We start from the raw sequence: 24,387 nt of genomic DNA, 5'->3' as shown, positions 1-24,387 counted from the left end.
GTTGGGTATGTCTTATTAGTGCCATTTTGGAAACCTATGCACACAAAGATTAAGGGTCTTGCCCATGTTATTATCATAAACTAATTGAAATAGACCCAACTCTAACCACTAGATCATGCTGCCTTCCAATGACTGCACTGAATGAATGCATTAAGACCCTTCAGTGGATCCAGTCTTGATCAAAGGAACTAGATCGCTTTCAAAGCACTTAACCGATAAGACTTTGCTGTAAAAGGAGTTCAACCTCATGGTTTAAATAATGCACAAAATACAAGGAAAATCAAATTTTGATCACAATACACACTTGGGTGTGGTGTGCATCTCTTTCTGTGGCTAGCTTGTTGTGACATGGTATAGATGGAGTCCATTTGTTGGTCTTAGCTCAGATTTAGCATTAATCCATGTAATCATTTTAAATCATGATCACAAAACTCACCTGCTATAACAAGTTAACAGTCCAGGTTATAAAAGAAGCTAGGATTCTGGAAGCATGAAAATGAATATACCTCACTCCCTATTAGTCCACTGCTTGGAAAAATCTACCAAACGTATGCTGAAATAACAGGACTATGTGTGCGTCTAAGCAGAGGTGGAGATTTTGCCTTGTATTACATTGCTCTTGCTGTCTTATGGGAAAAATAGGGAACCTTTTCTTCATTAATCTTAATTTCCTTTAATTCTAAAAAAGTAACATTCATTATTGTTTTATTTACACTTGTAACTTTAATTGAGAAAAGCACATTACCAGCTATATTTGCACTACTAAATGACAGACTTGGAGTTAGGCTTAGAAAGCTATTATAGTAAATGTGCTTGAACTCTCCTCTGCATCTTAGGTTGAAGCTTTCTCTCCCTTACTCTCTGCTATAAACTCTAAACCACACAACAAGCATAAAATACATGCAACCCATACACTAAGGAATTATGAGTACTGACTTGGTTATGTTTCAGGCCTCTCCATCTCACTAAGGGCTCTGTAGGGTCCTTGTTTTCCACTACAAGGAGACAAGGAGTTACACATCTCCTTACCTTAGTTTTCTTTTTCTTCATCCTCAGGACTCGGGATGCAACCTGAATGGTGGACAGTGTTTCAGCATAATTCCCTGCTGCTGCCGAAATGTGAGCTATCATAGTGGTGCGGCAGTTCATGTTTCCCAGGGACTCCCGGAGCAACATTGTGAGCTTGCTGTCTCTGCAAAATAAAATGAATTAAGGCTACATTAGTGAGCTGTGTTTCACTTTTTACTGTTGTGATTTGACTTCAGATCTCAGCAAGATTTTTTTTTCTCTTTTTAATGGAACACCAGTTAGTATTGTTCTCCGGGTTGGTGCTGTTTTTCGTCCGCAGCTCAGCAAACTGAAAAACCCTTGGGCTAAAATTAGAACTTTTTTTCTTTTTTTGATTCTTCCTCCCTATCTTCTTTGCTGTCCGATTCCCCCAGCACTATTTCCACAGCTAAGACAGAGGGGAGAATGAAGGACCTATGCCCATTATACTTGTTCAAGACTAGTTCTCAGGAAGCACTGTAGTATACAGTATAAAAACAAACTGTCAAAGGATGACAGAGAGATGGAGGCTCCAGTTCTTCTCTCACCCACAAGGGTAACAGATTCCAAGCCAGAAAAGATCATTGTGATCACCTAGTTTGACTTCCTGTATAACATAAGCCACAGAACTTCCCCAAAATAATTTCTAGAGCATCTCTTTTAGAACATCCAATCTGATTTAAAAGTAACTCCAGGAATTACAGTAGGGTAAAACGGGTGAAAATCAGAGAAAGATTAGGCTGCAAGAGTTTGAATCATTGTTCATTTATATTAGATCTTTGCCTTGACAGAGGCTGGAATCAGGTTGTGCCATCTTCTGTTCTTGTCATTCACTCCCTCTCTCTGAATAGGCCAGGTTTTGAAATCATGACATTTTATCCCCCAGGCCTGTGATTATAATGAGTACAGGAAATGACATACATGACAACTACTTTAACAAGACAATGTTACAAACATACCCCCTTAGTGGTACCGGTTTAATATTGTGGGAAGTGATGGGTTACCAGTATAAAAGGCATTGCCTCAAATACGTTCTACCTCAGTCAACAATTAATGTGACATTCCTTGCATAAAATAGTCCCCACATGCTTAATGACAACAATTACATCTCCTCCTCCTCCTCCTCAAACCTTTCATCCTTCCATATACCCACTCTTCAGCCCAGCACCACTCAACCTACTAGGCTTGCCCCTCCCTAGGAGCTCACTGAGGTTCCTCTGTGTGACTGCCCTATCTGCACCTCACAGCAGCAGCCATGTTGGCAGACAGATGTCCTTCAGACTCTGCTGGTGGAAGGCAAGTCACCCTGCTGCCTACGGCTGTGGGAAGCAGATCCCCTATGGAAGTGGGCTGTGTGATCAGTTGGGAAATGGATCCCCTTTGGGTCTTGAAGTAGGCAGGTCTTTCCCAATTGCTAGGAGTCTCCCCCAGCTGGTGTGTGGGAGCCAGTTTCCTAAGCTGGGGCCAGCGAGTTTCCCATGGCTGGTGCGTGGGGTAGAATGCAGGGCAGCAGTAGCTTGACCCTGTCTCCCTTCCCTCTGTTCCTTGTGCATGGCTGGAGCAGCTGGCAGGGTGTGGGGGGATGGCTTGTAGGGATCTTGCGGTGTGTCCCTCATTCATGCTACAGAGGCACTGTTGGGGAAAACAAACTGTTATGGTCACAGTATAGTGGGCACACACAAGGAGCTCAAAAACTGATACCAAGCAGAGCCCATCTTAGCATTTTTTGGAGGGCTGAGAAAGAATTCTTTGCTGCTTCCCTTACGCATGTAACCACCCAAATGTAACACCATCACACCATCATGCACAAGGCTACCTAAGGATTTCGGGGAGGGTTGGTGAGATGATTCTTTGAGATACAAACCAAACCTACACAATGCAGAACTAGCTCTGTGCCTTTCAAACTTAGCTTTCAGTGTGCATCAGTTGACATGTTTCCTGGCTATCCTCACAAGTAAAAGGGCCAGACACTTACAATACTTTTTGAAAAAAGAAAGTTTCGAGTCTCCTTCCTGGGACTCCACAGCCAGCTTTATTAAGAAGAGGCTCACATGAGACCTTAAAACACACTCAAGTTCATCAGCGATTATGCCCCGAGAGGCTGTACCAACACTAAGAGCAAACAGGTCATCTCCTTAGGACGCTCAGTGACTCCTGACCCAGGTTTTTAAATGAATTCCAGTTTGCCTCCACAACTCTCAACTCCTGCCTTCAGACCAATCCAGGTGGCTTCATCAAGACCATAAAAGGACTTACTGTATCTTTCCTTTTGGAATAAACATGGCCCTGACGTGTGATGATAAACAAGCAGGGAAAGAAGTGTAGGTGACTCCAAGGAAATTCTTTTCTACCCTGCCTATACAAGGATATCCTTTGAGTTATGCAAGGGATAGACGGATTCCTGCCAAACACTCTCCTCATCTGTGAGGAATCAAGCTAGCTAGATGTTAAATTATATATATAAAGCTTAAGAGCTTTTTTTCATAAATTCTATTCATAAAGGTTTGTTTGTAAATTTCCATATTCAGTAAGTGTCTTTTCTTGGTGCGGGATTGGCCCAAGTTACTTATCATTAATTTACACGATGGCTAGAGAAACAGCCTACAGCACGAATGGAGCAGTGCAGTCTGACCTGATGCATCTCAACAACGCACACAGAAGTAGTAAAAATCTTAAAAGAGGCAGTTTTCTAAAAATGTCAGGGGAGGAAAAAAATACTAAATTAAATCTAGAGAGGGGCCCAAATGAAAACCCTAGATCTGAATGTGATACACTGGTTCAAATGGCTGAAAGCGGAGACTATAACCGCTAGCTGTTTACTCACTACAAAAAAAGTGGTTTCTTTAGCTCTAGTGGTAGGAGTTTGTACTTTCCAAGTCTTTCCATTGACTTCAGTGGGCTTTGGATCAGATCCTTGGTGCTGAAGGTCCTGGGTTCAATCTCTGTTAATGACCAGTGCTACACCTGTTAAACACCCCCAAATGTTAGGGAATTCTGCAAGCAGATCCAAACTGTGAGGGTTGAGCTCATAGCTGGACATTAAAAGCTTTGTAGGGCTCTTCTGGATTGGTTAAGCAGCCAACGTTTGGATGACTACCTGAATATCTTTGTTCTAGAAATAAGCGTAGAAAGCTCATAAATTATGCCTCTTATGAGATCTCCACTACTTTTTGGTTTCAGCTGGGTCAGAGATACCAAAAGAACACTCTCTCTCGGTACTTCTGCTTCCTGATACACTCAAGACTATTTGGTGGCTTTGACATGTAAACAGATGTCTGTAAGGATTAGACACAGACAACCTCACTCATTTCACTTCGACCTAAGTCAGCTTTGGACCCACAGATCCAGAGATAAAAGGCTGTTTTATCAGTTTACTGCACCCCCTTCCCATCAAAGAATAATTAAGATGTCAAATTCTGTACATCAGTAACTGCCATGCCAAAGCAGAGTTACATGGAAATTATTAACATCGGCACAGAAATCAATAACAAGCCTTTCATTTCATTCAAGCTTCCATCAAAGCAAAACATGCAATGACAGTGGGGAGAGCAACGTAATACATTCTAACCATTTAGATCTCCTGAAAATACATAATCCACAGAGCTATCATCATCAAACTGTGCTATGGCTCTCCTAGAGATTTATATGGTATGAATATAGGGTAACTTGCATCACCTGCGATACACCAAAATAAATGCTTGCAGCAGGAAGAGTGAAGGTGTAGAGCAAATTCCTGTGATATAATTCAGCTGGTCCCTTGATATAAATCAAATAGCAACTAAAAGGGGAATTTCATTTAGATTATTCTGAAATAACAGCAGCAAAAACCCAGCCATTGCCTGATTTCTGGCTATAAAGCTCACTCATTCAGTATTAACTGGCTTTATTTTGGTTATCAGCTCCACTTTGCTCTGAGATACAATAAGCAGCCTCCTGCTGCTTACAAACAGGATCCCAACAAGAGAATAAAAATATTTGCTAATCATATTTTTTGCAAACATTTTGCATACTGTCATGAGACACATTCCTCCATTCATGGTTTGCTAATCTCGTACAATAGGACATGCTCAGATTTGAAGAAAAAGATCAAGGGGAAGATGCCATCCCATAGGTGTTGCTTAGTAGCAGATTATATATATTTTTACTCTTCTTCAGGCCATAAAATTACTGGTAAAATATTTTTATATGGGTCTCAGTATATTCTAAAATATGCCTGATGGATTGTCCAAGACAAGGAGTAAATGCTTTGTTCTTTTGAATGCTGACATGGCATTTATGTCAGTATAAAGAAAGTCTATGAATCATTTCATTAGGGTAGATAAGATGATATTTGCAACAGCTAAATCCCTTTGCTTGTGAGGCAGTGGGTTTTACAAAAAGGAGATCTGGAATAAGTGTCTTTTGTGAAGATGAGACCATTACAGATTCTCATGTTGTCCCGACTATGTAAACTAAAGGAACATGTGGGAAATATTAAATGAAGCAACCTCAAGGGCTGCTGCTCCTGAGGAAACATTGTTGCTTTTATTGAGCAGAGGCTGATTTGAACAATGTTTACAGCTCTTCTCATTAGATGGGGGTGCAGTTCAGCCTTCCTTGGAGGATTTCAAGGAATGCAGAGGGTTCCTTTTTATTATCTTCCCAGAGGAACAAAATGGCCTGGATGATGGACACGATTCCCCTCCTCCCCATCAATTTTTTTTACCACTGTCTTAATTTTTAAAATTTATTTCTGTCATATCCATTAACGTTTTTATGTTTTAGGAAATTTACCATAAGCCACTTTGCAGCAAACACTGCATCACAATGCATGCTCTGTTGCAGAGAACAAAGGATGGGAAACAAACCTCCCTCTTTCAGACCTCAGAACAGTAATATCATCACAAATATGATTGATACATCCTGCACAGTTAAACACAAAAACAGATCACCGCCACTATGAAGAAAGCCAGGGAAAGGAGCAACAAGGGCAAGAAAACACTGTGAAGTTCCCCTCTTGGAATTTGTGGTAAATCATTCCTTCAGGGGTTGGGATATGGGGGAACCACAGTGAGAAGAGGAGAGACCTTAACACCCTGTACATCTCCAGGATCTATGTAGAAGCACCCCCAAGATTTGGGGAGGTCAGAGCTGTCCATGTGGATGGCTCCTACCTCCATAGTGCGCCAATATTCCACTTCATTTCCCCTCGAGTAGCTCAGTTCTTCTTGCAGGAGACATGCTGCCACTGCAGATTGCCACACAGAAATGTGGGAGTACAGCAGGGGCCACGCTGCAGAGAGCAAACCATCCTCTTTTCATCCCTTTTCAGACAGATGATGCACAATACCAATGGAAACTGGAATAGGCCTAAACTGCTGTTTTGTTATTTGCTCAACAGGGAACAAGGATAGAGGCTACAGCTGATTGGAACCCAGAATCCCCATTCTGTAGGATTTTTTTTTTTAAGTTCAAAATTTCCTCCACATTGGAGCAAAAACTCGCAATTTCAAAATTGTGGAACTCCCATGGGGATAGGAAACCATGCCATGTATCTGCTATTGACTCAAACACAACTTTCCATTCCATTATAGAGCTCTTCTATTAATTACGCTATCTTCCCAGGGATGCCAAGTCACCGCATTAGATCCCACAACATTATGTTCACATTGTGAGGGTGTTTGTACTAACACTGACCACCTGCAGCAATTGTCCTTGTAGATGAGATGGCCAAGAGTTTCTCTTCTGCTGAGTTGAAAATGGCCAGTGAACCCCTATAAAAGGGCCATTCCGGTATCCTAAAGTGTCAAAAAGTGTTCACTAATTTTCGGTGCCCAATCTGAGATACTAGGCCCTGATTTTTCAGAGTACATAGCATTATTAGTACTGTATAAGTTAAAAGCTCAGCTCCCATTGATTTCAGTTGCAGCTGAGAGTACTCGGCACTTCTCAAATCAGACCCCAGGGTCGTGAGTTGGTACCCAGAAAATGAGGAACACACAACTGGTGAGAGCACCTGTGAAAAGTTTGGTTTAAGTGACTTGTCCAGCATCACACAGGGACTCTGTGGCAGAGGCAGGGATAGAATCAAATTCTCCCAATGCGAAATTCGACTGCCTTAACCATAAAGTCATCCTTTCTTTTCCTGCAATCTCCTGCCTCATTCACTATACATCTTTCAGATTATACAACAAATGAGGCAAGGGTCCTACAGACAACAGCCTCCTTCACTACACAAGCCTGCCTCAGCCCCAAAGCAGGTCCTATGCACAGTATGAGGCAGGGGTCTTGTATGTGATTGTGATGGGGTGTACTTGGCCTTTGCCAGGAGGCTAACTACACTCCACCCCAGAATAGGAGTAGTGAAGGTGGGCCCTGCAAGCCTGCCTAGAGAGGTCTTATGGAAGCAGCCAGTCAGAGCCCAGCAGGCTCAGATAAAAGGAGCTGCAGGGCTTTGTTTGGCTGGAACTGGAGTCTCAAGAAAGGATGCTCCTCTCTGGCCACAGGAGCTTGAGGAACAACCAGCATTTGGTTCTAGTTGCATTTGCTTAAGCTTGGGAGAGAGGGGACCTGAGAACTGTAACCCTGAGGTAAGGGTTGAAGATTAAAGGGGCCGGGTGGGAAGAGGCCCAGTGAAACAGTGGCAAGCAATTAAAGGAAGCCATCAGTGAAGTGGTGTAAAGCCCAAGCAAAGGGCTGATTTTAAAGGGCCCAGAGCTGGGGCTGAAGACCCTGATGAGGGCAGATAGATAGTTTTGTTGGACTTTTGTTACCCAGTAAGGGGCTCATTTTGATTGTGACACACGGCCGGAGGGCCTTGGCACCGAAGACCTACCAAACAGGGTGGATAACCTACAGCAGTGATTCCCAAACTTGTTCTGCCGCTTGTGCAGGGAAAGCCCCTGGCGGGCCGGGCCAGTTTGTTTACCTGTTGCGTCCGCAGGTTCGGCCGATCGCGGCTCCCAGTGGCTGCAGTTCGCTGCTCCAGGCCAATGGGAGCTGCAGGAAGCGGCGCGGGCCAAGGGACGTACTGGCCACCGCTTCCAGCAGCTCCCATTGGCCTGGAGCAGCGAACCGCAGCCACTGGGAGCTGCGATTGGCCGAACCTGCGGACGCGGCAGGTAAACAAACCAGCCCGGCCCGCCAGGGGCTTTCCCTGCACAAGCGGCAGAACAAGTTTGGGAACCACTGACCTACAGGGAAAAGGACTGCAGTACCACACACAGCAGCAGGAGACACCTAAGAGGTGAGTGCCCCCCCCCATTACAGTAATCGTGTAATTAAAGATGTTCTCACAAAGCATATGCACAAAGGGAGCCAAATGAAGGTTGTTCAGGGAACCTTAACTCTTTCACTTCCTAACTTTTGTGTGCTTCACTTTACAACCCTAACATTCGTTTAATGTATTTTTGGGTGTACATTTTTTATTGTTTGAAAAGGGCCAACTGAAAATTCCATCATGTGGCATCGCAGATACACTCCTTTGGGTCATCAGCAGGGTTAGACCTTTTATATGCACAAAAACCTCGGCCACTTGAGCTAATGGAGCAACTGACAGCAGAAGTAGGTTTTCATCCTCTGTGTGAACCAGCACTAGAGGGGGATGAGACTCACTCATTGCCACTGAGTTTCACAGATATTTGCTGACAGCAGCGGAGTGGAGAGACCCAGGAATCTCGGGTTCCATTCCAGGCTCTGGAGTGGAGTGTTCTCTGGTCGGCACAGAACCTTTGGACAATGTTCTCCCTGCAAAACCTGAACCTTCCACCCTTGTTCCCTCCAACATGTCCTTGGTCTAGTCTTGTCTCTTCCCTCCCCACAGCCTGGCTCCTCATCCCCTTCACAGTCTCCTCTCCTAGCCAGTCAGTCTCCCGCTTTGGGGTTCCCCATCTGAGTCCTAATCTTTTCCCCCATCCCGGCTCCCAATCTCAGTCTCCCTCTCTGTACGCCTCATCCCAGACTCCATTTCAAGCTCCCTGTTCCAGTCTCCTTACCTGGCCAGTTCCAGTTTCCCCCGCACTGGCTTGCAGTCCCAGTCTCCTAACCCAACCAGTCCTATTCTCACTTCCCCCATCTAGTTCCTCACCCTATCTCAGTCTCCCTCTCTGCCCCAGGTTCCCAGTCTCCCTGCCCAGGCAGTTACAATCTCTCACTTAGTTCCAGTCCCAATTTCATTCATCAGGACCCTTGTTCTAATCTACTCCCTCCACCCGCACACGCGTCCAGCTCTTGTCCCCTCTACATTTGAATCAGGCAGCTTCTTCTTCCTTGTGGCCTGAGCCCACAGGGCAGAATTGAGAGCACAGAAGTTTCCCTGTTCTAAGTTTCAAGTGTTCAAGTGGCCCACAGCTTTCCAATGGTTTCAACAGACCTTGGATCTGGCCCTTTGCCGGTGTATTTTTGTAGTGCAATTCCAGTAGGTAATAATTTTATAAACATCCCAGCTGCTGATACCATGAGGGAAACAGGCTCTCTCATCCCCATGGATCCTTCCCCCGCACAAAGCTTGGCATGACTGGGCTTCTGCACAAAGACTGCCAAAGATAAACTAGAAGGGTGATGGCAGGTCAGGCATGAGACATACTGGCAGCCCTGAGAGGGCATAGCTTGTATAATGTCTGTACTTGCCTTGCTATAGCTGGTGATGTAAGTACTTCAATTTTATAAGAACCAATGTTAGCCAAAGTATTCAAAATCTGATACAAAGAAGAAAGGGAAGTGAGGATTGCTTTTGTTAAGGGAAGTAATATCAACTCTATCAACAGAATGTGAAGTAGTCAGGGATGGGTATTACATACAACATGCTCAGGAATTTCATAGAAATGTTCATGACCATATTTCATTCACTTGGTGGAGAAAGGAAACTCCTATCCTCCAGATGTAAGAGAAATATTATAAGAAAGAGATCCAGTTTTTTTCCTGGGGGCCTATTTAGCCAATCCTATTATGTGCTTGTCCCTGGGTTTTAACCTTATTAAAACAAACATTTTCTTTCTTCTTCTCCCACACATACCACCCCACTTCTTTGAGAACTCTGACCAGTGACAAGAACATTAGCATCAGTGGTAGAAAAAGTAAGGCTCCACAGAGAACATTACATTTTATTTGAGCAACATGACATGTCAGAACATGTGTAACTACTCTGTTAATCGCACACCTTGGTGTCTTGCTAGGCACTAGGCCAAATGGAGAATGTTGTCAACCACCTAGGTGTGTTATTGTTACATGATAAGCTAATATATGCCCTCAAGTAGTTTGTAATGTAATTATTTATATAGGGTTTATAACATTCAAAAAGTTAGTAAATATCAAAGTTATGTTTGCACATGAAGCTTTAACTCTGCTCCCTCGTACATATGCATGGCTTTATTAGTAATAGTAAACATTTATATTATGGTAGTGCCAAAAGGCCCCAGTTGGTTTCAGGCCATTACATAGGTAAGAGAGAACCCCTGTCTTTTAGACAAGTGTGCTGTCTAAAAGACATAAAACAGATGAAGGTATAGGATCGGCATGTAACTTTCAAGCCAACAAATATGGTACCGCTTTGCTAGCTCCATGTTTGGTTTTCTGTTCATTTTTATTAAATTGGGGTAGAGGCAGAGTAGGGAGTGGTAGGAATGGGCAAGTTAGCAAAAAGTAGAAAAAGTAAGGCAGGGGAAGAGGGACAAAGTTTTTTTTTTTTAGCCATGATCAGTATGAGGGACTTTTTAGGCATCCAAGGCAAGATAAGGAGGGATTTGAAGTAAGATAAGGTAGTAGCTTTATTGTTTATATCAGGGAATTCTTCCCATGATTAAGGGCAAAAAGGGGAAGCGGGGATGAGTTTCAGTACGAAATTGATTGGTGGGCCTTTGAGGAGGAACTTTGGCAAAGTGAAAGTAGCCATTTACATCATGATAAGTTACTCTTTATCAGCTAGGTAGAGTGGGGCTAAGTTGTGAAGATAAGAAGCTTGTGTTTGATGATCAGGAGAATGGTGATCCAGTGGAGAGACTCAAGGGTGGGGGTGGTGAACAGGACAGACTGACTAGCTAGGAAAATAATCCGAGAAGCATTTGGAATGGATTTGAGAGAAACAGGGTTGCAGGAGTCATGGCAGAAAGGGGGAGGCTGCAGTAAATCAAATAATAAAATGACAAGGGCTTGAATGAGAATTACAGTGTTATGATCATCTTTTACATTTCCTGGCTTTTTAAGAGTTTAACTGAGCAATGTTAATATTGCGACATTGTGTGTGTGTGTGAGTGTGTGTGTGTACAATGATCATTTCTTTTTCCCCATTAAAGACAAAAATAGACAGAGGCCCAAAAGTTCAAAGAAGCTTCTTTTTTTCTCCATTAAACTTAACTAACCTCTGATCGTAGAAGTGCTTATTCAAGAGCTATAACTTTTGTATAATGGTCTGACTCTTCCCAAGCTGAAGAGACTTCAAACGGCTATGGAAAGAGCCAGAAGGGCTGGACCATAAACTGACAGTAACACACATGCTCTTCTGGGCTTTAGGCTCTTCTGGGTTTCTGTTGTGTAATCAAATTAATTTAAACCTAGGTATAGTGGAAACCCTCTCACAGTGAAGCCATTATTATCATAGAACAGTTCTTCTGTAAGTTACAAGTTAAAGGCTTAATTTTTCCTGATATTGACAGTCCAATTCTGAGCAGCACACTGCTGCACCAGCGCTGGAGAAGCTCCAGGAGGGATGGCCCCTCCTCCACTTCCCTCTTTCTTGACTCTTTGTGGTGTGTTGTACCTCCCAGGAAACACTCACGGATGGAACTATCATCATGACTAGTGCACAACTGGTGCAATTGCCATTTTGAATTTGGAGAGAATGATCCACTCTGTGGCTGGCAGCAAGGACTAATGCAGCTACAGAATATAGCCAGGCCCAGGCAGCTTCTGCAGCCATAGCATTTGATAATGGAAGACAGGTCCAGTGTACCCTACCACCCAAATATCTTTAAGATGAGATTTCCTACTGCAAACAAGGAAGTGGCTAAGAAGTTACCACTCCTGATGGGTCTAACACAGATTGAAATGTTCATCTGCAAACCTGTGACATCATCTTTCCCCGGCCCTTTGTAACAATAAATACTCAAATCAGTCTGACATGGCATGGTTCCACATACTGTCAAATGTGGCCATCCTTGCACAGTTTTATACTGTAGGTTCTTGACCAAATGCCAACCCAAGCATTCTCCTCCCTACCCGTATCTGAACAGAGAGCTAAATCCTGAGGCTCTTACTCAGGTTACACTCAGACAAAATTCCCATGGGGTGAGGATTCAGGACTGGGCCTATAGTCAGGAGTACAGTTTCTTAAATTCTTAGGTATGTTATTAATGACCCATGTAAACCCCAGAACTAGAAGGCTTAAACTGAAAAGCAGCAGCTCTCTGGTTGCTGGAAAACTGGCTCATGTAGGCTTAATTTTCTTTAGCAGTGTACACTGTGGCTGGCCCGCCCTGCTGTTGAGTGTAGAGGAGCTGTGAGGAATAGGACCAGGGAGCCCAACACCTCTGGCATGGCTAGCATCCGCTGGGGTGCTAGCAGGGATCTGTATCTGAACTGGGGAAATTGCAATGACAACAATGGTCCTTGTCCCCAGTGTGGTGGGGAAAGCAGTTGAGAAGATCCCTTGTATTCTCCTCCTCATTTAGGCAGCCATATAAAGGGCAGGCACTATCTGGTCCTAAATGCTATACAATGCAGTCCTCCCCCGGGGCCTATGAGCAGAGTTAACAAATGTAATAATGTTGTTTTTAGGACGTAGATAGTGAACACATAACTACAGTGCCCTTCTCTCCACTTATGCATTAAGCCTAACTACTTTGGTTTAAACAAGTGGAAGTATGTTTACTTTGTTGCAGGAGGTGTTTGGGCAGGGACATATCAGTGCTGAAATAGAAGTGTATTGGCAAGATCATTTCACAGGAGAAAGAAAACTACACTAGTGAGGGATAATTGCCTCCTTTTTCATCTGGATAAATAGATTATGGACCCTAGCTACCATTATTATTATTATTTATTTGTATTAGCATAGAGTGTAGGAGCCCTAGTCATGGATCAGGACCCCATTCTGCTAGGCACCATATAAACACATTACAAAAACATGGTCCTTCCCCTAAAGGGCTTACAATCTAAGTGTAAGACAAGAGATAACTGATGGATAAAGACAGGGCCAGATTAACACAGGGGCTTTAGGAGCTGCAGCCCAGGGCCCCGGTCTAAGGGGGGCCCCTGTGATAAGATAGGTCTCAGGCAGGCTGCCTGCATGCTGTGGCCCCATGCCGCTCCCGGAAGAGTCTGGCTGCTGGCACATCTCTGTGGCCCATGGTGGGGGGGGAGTGGCTCTGCACGCTTCCCCCACCCCTAGCACCGTCCCCACAGCTCCCATTGGCTAGGAACTGGCCAATGGGAGCTGCAGGGGCAGCTCACGGAGACACACTGTCCCCCTCCTCCCAGGGGCACACAGAGACGTGCCAGCAGCCGGCCGCTTCCGGAAGCAGCATGGGCCCATGGCATACAGGTGGGCAGTCTGCCTGAGCCCTGCTGCACTGCCGGCTGGGAGCCACCTGCCCCTTCCTGCACCCCAACCCCCTGCCCCAGGTCAGAATCCCCTCCTGCACCAAACTCCCTCCCAGAGCCCACACCCCTCACCCTCTCCTGCACCCCAACACTCTGCCCCAGCCTGGAGCTCCCTCCTGCACCCAAACTCCCTCCCAGAAAGAAACTAATATAACAGCTGTTCTAAGATAAGAAGTAGGCTATTTCGAATTAACTTAACTATATTCTATATGTTTTAAGACTGAAATGAACCACAGAATGGCTTTATGTTAATTAAAAGGCAAGTTTAGTCTAGCGTTAATAACCTTGATGTCATAATTGTGATCATTTTCTTTTAAATTAGGAAAAAGACTTGTATACAGGGGCCCCACAAAATTAAATAGCCCCTGGCCCACAGGAGAGTTAATCCGGCCCTGGATAAAGATGGATCAGTACATGGAAAACAGTGAGACAATATTAGTCAGCATGATAAGCAGTGAGGAGCAGCATAGGCAGGAGTTGTAGACCAATCTGGATGAGCAAATATCTCAGAGAGGTGATTAAGAAAAAAGCAGAAAGCCTACAAGGAGTGGAAGATGGGAGGGATCAGCAAAGAAAGCTACCTTATTGAGGTCAGAACACGTAGGGATAAAGTGAGAAAGGCCAAAAGCCATGTAGAGTTGGACCTTGCAAAGGGAATTAAAACCAATAGTAAAAGGTTCTACAGCCATATAAAGAAGAAGAAAACAAAGAAAGAAGAAGTGGGACCGCTAAACACTGAGGATGGAGTGGAGGTTAAGGATAATCTGGGCATGGCCCAATATCTAAACAAATATTTTGCCTCAGTCTTTAATGAGGCTAATAAGGAGCTTAGGAATAATGGTAGGATGACAAATGGGAATGAGGATATGGAGGTAGATATTACCACATCCGAGGTAGAAGCCAAACATGAGCAGCTTAATGGGACTAAATCGGGGGACCCAGATAATCTTTATCCAAGAATATTAAAGGAACTGGCATGTGAAATTGCAAGCCAGTTAGCTAGAATTTTTAATGAATCTGTAAACTCAGGGATTGTACTGTATGACTGGAGAATTGCTAACATAGTTCCTATTTTTAAGAAAGGAAAAAAAAGTGATCCAGGTAACTACAGGCCTGTTAGCTTGACATCTGTAGTATGCAAGGTCTTAGAAAAAATTCTGAAGGAGAAAGTAGTTAAGGACATTGAGGTCAATGGTAATTGGGACAACATGGTTTTATGAAAGGTAGATCGTGCCAAACCAACCTGATCTCCTTCTTTGAGAAGGTAACAGATTTTTTAGACAAAGGAAACGCAGTGGATCTAATTTATCTAGATTTCAGTAAGGCATTTGATATGGTTCCACATGGGAAATTATTAGCTAAATTGGAAGAGATGGGGATCAATATGAAAACTGAGAGGTGGATAAGGAACTGGTTAAAGGGGAGACTACAACGGGTCATACTGAAAGGTGAACTGTCAGGCTGGAAGGAGGTTACTAGTGGAGTTCCTCATGGATCGGTTTTGGGACCAATCTTATTTAATCTTTTTATTACTGACCTTGGCACAAAAAGTGGGAATGTGCTAATAAAGTTTACGGATGACACAAAGCTGGGAGGTATTGACAATACAGAGAAGGACAGGGCTATCATATAGGAAGATCTGGATGACCTTGTAAACTGGAGTAATAGTAATAGGACGAAATGTAATAGTGAAAAGTGCAAGGTCATGTATTTAGGGATTAATAACAAGATTTTTTGTTATAAGCTGGGGACGCATCACTTGGAAGTAACAGAGGAAGAGAAGAACTTCGGCGTATTGGTTGATCACAGGATGACTATGAGCTTCCAATGTGATATGGCCGTGAAAAAAGGTAATGTGGTCTTGGGATGCATCAGGTGTGAAGTTCTGGAGCAGCCTTCCAAGGGGAGCGTGGGGGCAAAAGACATATCTGGCTTCAAGACTAAGCTTGATAAGTTTATGGAGGGGATGGTATGATGGGATAGCCTAATTGTGGCAATTAATTGATCTTTGACTATTAGCAGTAAATATGCCCAATGGCCTGTGATGGGATGTTAGTTGGGGTGGGATCTGAGTTACTACAGAGAATTCTTTCCTGGGTGTCTGGCTAGTGAGTCTTGCTCACATGCTCAGGGTTTAGCTGATCGCCATATTTGGGGTCAGGAAGGAATTCTCCTCCAGGGCAGATTGGCAGAGGCCCTGGGGGTTTTTCGCCTTCCTCTGCAGCATGGGGCATGGGTCACTTGCTGGAGGATTCTCTGCAACTTGAAGTCTTTAAACCACGATTTGAGGACTTCAATAGCTCAGACATAGCTTAGGGGTTTGTTACAGGAGTGGTTGGGTGAGATTCTGAGGTCTGTGTTGAGCAGGAGGTCAGATTAGACGATCATAATGGTCCCTTCCGACCTTAAAGTCTATGATTTTTTGGGAAAAAGCACCAAGGTGTGTGTTGGTAAATTTCACAAGTGGGTGATGAAGGCTGGCATCATGACCAATCGGAGGCAAGAGTCTACATCTCGATAGTGAATGATAGGTAAGGTGGGGATAGGTCATGAAGGGCCTTAAAAGTGAAGACAAGTAGCTTGTGTTTGATGCGACAGAGAAGGGGGCTCCAGTGGAAGGATGCAAAGAGAGGGCTGACCAGGTCAAAGCTGTGGGCTAGGAAAATATTCTTTGCAGCAGCATTCTGAATGGATATGAGCAGGGCAAGAGTGTATTTATCAAGGTCAGAGAGAAGGATTTTGCAGTAATCAAGGTGCAAGATGATGAGAGCCTCGCAAGAGATTTAGCCGTGTGGATGGATCAGAAAAGCTGCACCTTAAATATGTTACTCAGAAAGAACCAGTGAGATTTAGACATAGCTTAGATGTGAGGACACAGAGTGGTCTGAGTCAAAAATGATACCCAAGTTACAGGCCTACATGACAAGTAGGATGGTGGTGTTTTCCACAGTGAAAGGAGTTAGCAATTAGGGCTTGGGGTTGTGTGTGGGCTGCGGGGAGGCAGGGATTCAAAGTTCTGTTTTAGCCAGGTAGAGTGTGAAATGATAGCTAGACATCCATGAGGTGCTGTCACAGAGACAGGCTGAGAATTTAGTTTGGACAGAAGACAGGTCTAGAATAGGGAGGTTGATCTGAGAGTCCTCAGGACAGAGATGGTATTTGAATTTGCATTAACAGATGAGACTACTTGGAGATAAGATGTAGAGGGAGAGAAGGGGACCACAGGCAGAATCTTGTAGAATCCCCACAGAAGTTGGAGGGCAGATGAAGAGGATTCACCAAAGGACAGGATGAAGAAGTGATTAGGAAGAGAACCAGGAGAGGCAGCGTCATGGAAGCCAAGGGAGTACAAGATTTTAAGAAGTAGAGCATGGTTAACATGGTTGAAGGTGAATGACAGATCAAGGAGGATGAAGAAGCAGTACTGATTTTGAGTTTTACCTAGGACATCATTAGAGACTTTGGTGAGAGCAGTTTCAGTAGAGGGCAAGGGGTAGAAGGCAGTTTGGAAAGGGTCTAGGATAGAACTGGAGGGGAGGAATGCCAGACAGCAAATGTTAACAGCAAGTTCAATGAGCTTAAAAATTTAAAGGAAATGGGGCAGTAGCTGGAGAGACAAACTGGGTGAATAGTGTCGGGAGTAAGGGGGGTGTTTAAGATGGGAGAGACTAAAGCATGCAACTTGCATTATGAGCGAAAAGAGCCAGAGGAGAGCAAGAGGTTAAGGAGAAGGGTAAGGAAGGGGAGGAAAGTGGGCATGAGGGAGAATAGGACATGGGATGAGATCACTGGGGCAAGTGGAGGGGTTAAAGGAGGAGAACAGATGAGAAACATCTGTCTCCATAACCAGGGATAAGGAGGAGAGAGCTGTAAGTGATGAAAGGGGAACAAAAGGCAAGTTGAGGGGAGAGGTAAGGTCATGTATTTTGTCAGCTCTCTCTTGGAAGGAATTGATGAGATCTTGTGCAGAGACAGAAGTGAGGACAGGAGGAGAGGACAATCAGAAGAGTGAGTCAAAGGTGGCAAAAAGGCAGCTGGGACTGAGGATGTAGGATTCAATTACACTGGAAAATAGAGCTGTTAAGCTAGGAAGATGGCAGAACTAAAAGAGAGAATGAATTTGTAATGGAGGAAGTCTGTCTGCCGTCACAGGATTTCTGCCAAAGCAGATGTTGGGGGTTACCAGGGTGGACCTTGTGATAGGGGTGGGGCAAAAGAGTCAAGGGGGGAGGAAAGCGAAGCATGTACAGAACCAAGAACCACAGCAATGAAAGAAAAGGAAAAGAGGCCAGGGAGGAGGGCTGACAAGAAGTCATCAACACTGATGGATTGGAAGGCATAGAAAGGCTGAGAGTGATAGGGTGAGAGAGGCTGAGAGTGATAAGGTGTGGGGGAGCGGGTTGATGGATGTTGCTAAGAGAGACCAGGTGGTGGTCGGAGATGGGGAAACTATGTGTTGAAACCTGACTACAGTACATGACAGAATCTCTTTCCCCTCCATATCCTAACTCCTGCCATTTACAGTTGAAATATCATTAAAAAAGCTATTAAAAAACAAAACCCAGAAACCCTTCAAGATAAACACAAAGAAGCAGAGCTCTAATGCTAAATGAGATTGTGCCTCTTTACAGATGTCAGTTCCCAGTAAAATCTCTATTGAAAAAAGGAAGCTCAGTTAATCCAGTGAGCTAATTAGGTTTCCCAACCATATGTTGGAGAAAACTCCATAGGCAGCAAAAATGGTGTTGGCAGATAAAAGCTCAATAGTAAATGCTTTCCTATAAGGTGGTGTTTTTTTAAAATATATATACACCAGTTAACCCAGTTCCAGATTTTAAATCACATAGAAATCTTACAAGTAACTTAACTTTGCATATCAAAATACCACATCTCATTCTCAAATGGCAAATAAAGTGCCCCCCCACCAGCTGTTCCCTCCCCAACCATTTGATAACTTCACTCCCCCACTTGGAAGCATTATGGCAACTGGCAGAGAGGCCCAATCTTCTGCTGTCTTTTCCCAGCCATCTGGTTGGCTCACATGATAAGCAGACCAGTTACATCTCCTGATGGAAGGCAGTGGAAGTAGTTTAAGAGTTTGCATTCTGCTCCCCTAGAAGCATTTCTGTTCCTTTGGGCTGCGTAGGAGGAGCAAAGCAGGAATGCAGGTGACAAAGTGGCTGGAGAAGGGCTGTGCAGCATACATGTGGCCTGTAAAGAGACTGGCATTAAAGAAAACCCAACTAGTCAGAAAGAGGCAGGAAGAAACCTTCTCCGACAATCAACTCTAGAGACATTTTAAAAAAAAACATTCTTTTCTCCTTCTTTCATCCATGAAGCATTTGCACCAGTTCCTCCAGTGACTAACACAGGAGAGCAGTGGCTGGACAACAGCAAAGCAATGACCAGCGAGAAATTGGGGCGAGAGAAAGTACATTGCCTTTCAGGGGAGTGAAGGGGTTGGAAGCCAGATTGAAGAAGGTCCAGGAGACTACAGCCAGCTTTGAAAAGGGATTTCTGTCACACTCTGAAGAGCTCCATCCTGCAGAGGTGCTGAGCTCCCTCAGCTCCCACTGACTTCAGAGGTTGCTCAACTGTTTGCAGGATTGGGCCCTTGCACGTAAGGCAGGATGGCCACAATTTTCAAACTTGGGAGCCGAAAGTGAAGCACCTAAACCCACACTTAAGAACATCAATAAGTGACCTACGTTTCTGAGATTCTGAACAGGCCAGTTCCCACCAGCTTAATAGCTGTAACTGATCTCCAGCGGCATCCCTTGGGACAGGGGTTCTCAACCTTTTTCTTTCTGAGCCTCCCCCCACCCCAAGATGCTATAAAACCTCCACGGCCCACCTGCGTCCCAACAACTGTTTTTTCTGCATATAAAAGCCAGGGCCAGCATTAGAGGGTACCAAGCAGGGCAATAGCCCAGGGCCCCATGCCACAGGGGCCCCTGCAAAGCTACATTAAGGCTTTGGCTTCCGCCCCAGGTGGCAAGACTCAGGGCCCCGGGCTTCAGCCCCATGCAGTGGGGCTTTGGCTTTCTGCTCTGGGCCCCAGACAGTTTAATGTTGGCCCTGCTTGGCAGCCCCCCTGAAACCTGCTTGCGGCCCCGCAGAGGGCCCCAGACCCTGGTTGAGAAACACTGATTTAGAAGGCAGGACAGGACAGTGACTGCCTCTGAGCCCAACCTCAATGCCACTCAGTAAATTGGTGAGCAGTAGATGCTTGCCTACCTGGCTGATCATAACCTCTGGGGCCTGTGAAGACCCTCCAGGTCCCAGTCAATGTTCTGGAAAGGCTAGGTCAGCATTTACCTGCCTCTGAGAGCTGTGAGAATAACCAACTTTTCAGTTTCTTGACTGAACTGAGCAACTAAAAGGGGTTGACCCAAAATGAATTTTATTTTTATCTTTCTGGCAAAATGAAAAAGTTAAAAGTATGTTTCAGGTTGAACCAAATGTTACTTTTAATTTTTGAGGTTCTTAAATTTTTTTTAAATGAAATAAAACATTGAAATTCTGAAACAAAATGTCTTTCTGAAATGACTAGTCAAAATATTTAGTGCAGAAATGCCAAAATTAACCATTTTGACATTTAAGAGGTTTTTTTTATTTGACCAACACAATTAGTTGACATTGACCTGAACTCACAAATTGTTTTGAGTGACTTGAATCTGTGTCTTTCAGCAAAAGAATGATTCACGTGAAAAACCTCACCCAGCTCTAGAGTTTTTGGTGCAGAAGAAAAGGATCCTTACAGAGACTCTTCAATAAGGGCTGCAGGTAACAGTGTTTTGCCCTCCCCTGCTGGGGAGCATTACAGCTCACATGTACCCAAAGTGGAATGCCATGGTTATTTCCTCAAGTGAAATTAACATCAAACATTAATGATTGTTTAATGAATATTCCTGACCTTTCAGGCAGATTTCATAATTGCTTCTTTCTGGTTAGACTCATTTGATCTACAGGAGCAGCCAACAGTAGTTTACTTTCCCCTATCAAGATATCAACAAGTTTGCAGCATGGCCTTCCCAATTTCCTGCACTGGAGAGCAGCTCTAGTTATCCTAATTGCAATTCCAAAGTGAGTGGTACCTGAAAATAAATTGTTTGCTGTTCAATTTCAGAAACCACTCACTTTGGATTTGCAACTAGCACAAATAGGTCAACTCTCCAGGAAACTAGGAAGGTCACTCAGTGAAATACTTAGCATTTTGAGGAGAAAGATTGTGCATGCTAGCCCCTTAGTGTGTTCAATCCACAGCATTACAGTGAAAGACCAGAGAAAGCATAACCATTTATATGCAGCAAATTAAAGACTGACTTTAATAAATGTGCTATACTGCAGAAAGTTGTCCTATTATTCAATCATATCAATAGATAAGTAAAGTAAATCTGGGTATTTGTTACAAAATTTCAAAAACACAACATAAAATAGCGACAATAGTAAACTGCAAAAATAAGGCAAAATAAACTGCCATAGGCCAAGATTTACTGCTATGACTAGTAATTCCCTTTGAGTCCCCATTGTGCCATACTATTCCAAACCCTACCTCACATAACCCCAAAAATCCTGCTAAAAAATGTTCAACCCACCTCCTCCCTAAATGTCCCGGAGGAGCTGGACTTTGCGTCATTTCAAAGTTTAACAAATCTGGGATCTGGTGGATAAATGGTTAAAGCAAATTCCAAAGCTGGAGTCTCTATGGTGGGTGGAAAAGGATCCAGCATCCCCATCTACCACTTGTGAAGCAGTACAGTACATGCTGATGGGCCCAGTCTCACAGATTGTCCAGTCCTACCATCTGGGGCTTTACAGATTAAAAACATTACTTTGAACACCATTTTGAAGTCCAAAGTTAACCAATACACATCTGGAAGCATCTAGAAGCTCTCACTGCAGTCAGTGGAAATTGTGGGTTCTCAGCTCCTCTTGAAAATCAGGTCACGTATCAAGATGCCTAAATATGGATTTACTTGCCTAACTTCAGGCACCCAAGTTTGAAAATGTTGACCATACTCTTTTTAAAAATACAAAAGCTGAGATTCTTCTTCAGATTTATAGTCTCCACACATCAGAGGTGCCTACAGCTGCAGGTCTTGCCTCACAGAGGCCAAGGATGGATAAATCTGCAATATATAGTCTGAGGGCTAAAACTCATTCTTGGGGTAACCCCAATGATGTTACAAACCTGTGACCACAGAAACATGGACCTCCTTACTGGTACTGCCAACAGCAGAGTCAATTGGGGTGGGGAGTTTTTAGGATGTGAACTTTGCAGGGATTGAATGGAGAGCATAAATTCATTTCATACAGACAGGGAAGAGCCATCAGATGGCAATGATCTTCACTCACAAGTGGTCTGAGCTGCACTCAGAATGGGCAGCAGGAAATGAAGTTTTCTAGTATTAAAATTGATAAAAATATCAATTCATTTTAGTAATGTTTGAAACTGACTTCCAAATTGCTTACATTTCCCGCACTGCTATCTCAGGCACCAATCCAGTTCCCACTGAAGTCTAGAGAAAGGCTCCCACTGACCTCAGTGTGAGGTTTATGCAAACTTAGAAGGAATAAATGTCTTTTGAGAATGAATAGGTGCTCTTTAATTATATGTGGTGGTGAAGTTAACTTTGGAAGGTGATGCCAACTTTTTTTTAACTGTACTATTGGGCCCAATTCTGCACCCACTGAAGTCGGGGAACTTTTGCCATTGGTGTCAATGGAAGTAGGATGAGTAAATGACCAATTCTACTTTTTAAACTCACATTGAGTAGCACCTTACTCCTAGAGAAGTCCCACTGAAATCAACAGGATTGCTTCCAGAGTAAGGTGCTACTCATTGTGATTAGGGGCCTGGGGCACATGACTTATGAAGAGAGACTGAGGGAACTGGGCTTCTTTAGTCTGCAGAAGAGAAGAGTGAGGGGGGATTGATAGCAGCCTTCAAGTACCTGAAGGGGGGTTCCAAAGAGGATGGAGCTCAGCTGTTCTCAGTGGTGGCAGATGACAGAACAAGGAGCAATGGTCTCAAGTTGCAGTAGGGGTGGTCTAGGTTGGATATTAGGAAAAAGTATTTCACTAGGAGGGCGATGAAGCACTGGAATGAGTTACCTAGGGAGGTGGTGGAATCTCCATCCTTAGAGGTTTTTAAGGCCCAGCTTGACAGAGCCCTGGCTGGGATTATTTAGTTGGGGTTGGTCCTGCTTTGAGCAGGGGGTTGGACCAGATGACCTCCTGAGGTCTCTTCCAACCCTAATCTTCTATGACTCTATGATTCTATGAGTAAGAGTGGCAGAATCAGGCCTTAAGTGTGTAATGTTGATTTGTAATGGATATATACTTGCCATTTTAACTACTTGGAGAATTAGATTAGGCTGTATTAATTACATTTATCTTCATCTTTACAGCAATTTAGCATATTAATGTTGCACATGTGGCTTTCATGTTATCTGAAGTTTCACTCCCCATATAAATGGATTCTTGTATCTATTTTGCCCACTACAATACCATTAATTAGACAAGCCCTGTATAGACTTTTGGATCTCTGAAGTGTCAGAGATCTCTTAATAGCTTGTGGCAGCAGGGAGAACAAAACCTTTTAAACTTGCAGCATAATAATTGTTACAGAGTTTGCAATTTTACCTGCGCTAATATAGCATGCTATGAAGCCTGAAAGACATCTACCATATCTGGAAATCATTCTCAAAGTCTGCAGCATGTGTTAATCTCTCCATGACAGTGGCCGCATCTCCACCAAATAGGCATTCAGAACAGATCGGAGTGTGCAGGAAAGTGACAGAGCCACAAAAGTACTGGTATTATCTATGTATTTATTTTGATTGAAATAATAAAAAGATGGCTATACAAACTTCTAGGTGCCCTAAACAGAACTGATAATAGAACAAAATCTTAGAAGTGTTACACTGACAATTTCAAACAGGAACTGAGCTAGTCATCTACAAAAAGCTCTTTTCAACTCCGTCATCATTCTGGGACGCATACCTTCAGCCCTCTCCAAAACCCCTCTCAGACAGGTGTCTTGGTCAGTGTGCCTGAAAGGTCACACCAAATATAGGCTATTTTGGACCAGGGTAGGGAGCCTCACAGAGTTAAGGTCCGCATCCAAAAGGAAATGAAATGCAAAGTTGCAACCTCCTTGCCAGACACGTGTAGTAAAAAGCTGACTGAGCCACTGCAGCAATGTGATTGTCGAAGAGCAGAGGAGATCTAAAACCACCCATTTGGTGCAAACCCTAATAACTAATGGTGGACATGCTCCTTCAAGCCAAGGGACCGATATAATCTCCTCCATACCCTGCAGCTGCTTGCCCCAACCCACCACTGTCACCTCAATCAAGCCTGGAGTGAATTCAGCCCGCTCACTTGCATCCATGCCCCCCATCATCACAACTAGGCACCAGCTGAGGCACCGATCCAACTTGTCATACCCTACAAGGAATTGTTATACAATAATTCAAACCCCCTAAAGGGCCCATTTGCACTTTTTTTTTAAAGACAAAGAAAGGAAAATGAAAGAGGAAGCCAAGCATGGAAGATCCCTTCAAAATAACATTTTCTGAAATTAAAAATGTGCTTCTTTCTCCATCTGATGGAACCTCGTCATTGAATCTCAATAGCAAAGAGACATCTGAGATACCACAGTTATCTCTGAGTCAAAGCATACCGTAACACTCTGGTATTTCACATATCACTGTGTGGTAAATGTAAGCAAATGCTGACCAGTTAATGCCAGTCACGGTGCCA

The 24,387-nt window shown here is 43.8% G+C and overlaps 1 protein-coding gene across 4 annotated transcripts in view; it reads right to left on the bottom strand.

Annotated features, from left to right (window-relative positions):
* Positions 1–24,387, bottom strand: part of KIF26B (kinesin family member 26B) — a 420,596-nt gene that overhangs the window by 29,279 nt on the left and 366,930 nt on the right. For all 4 annotated transcript variants that reach the window (XM_084625201.1, XM_084625202.1, XM_084625204.1 and 1 more), the window contains one exon: positions 1,030–1,192. In XM_084625201.1, the coding sequence (XP_084481327.1) occupies positions 1,030–1,192 (163 nt within the window). The remainder of the gene's footprint in view (positions 1–1,029; positions 1,193–24,387) is intronic.

Source organism: Lepidochelys olivacea (genome assembly GCF_965140295.1).
Source record: "Lepidochelys olivacea isolate rLepOli2 genome assembly, chromosome: 3".
Classification (NCBI taxonomy): domain Eukaryota; kingdom Metazoa; phylum Chordata; order Testudines; family Cheloniidae; genus Lepidochelys; species Lepidochelys olivacea.
The sequence above is the reverse complement of the archived record's forward strand: the minus strand, read 5'-3'. Positions and strand labels throughout refer to the sequence as shown.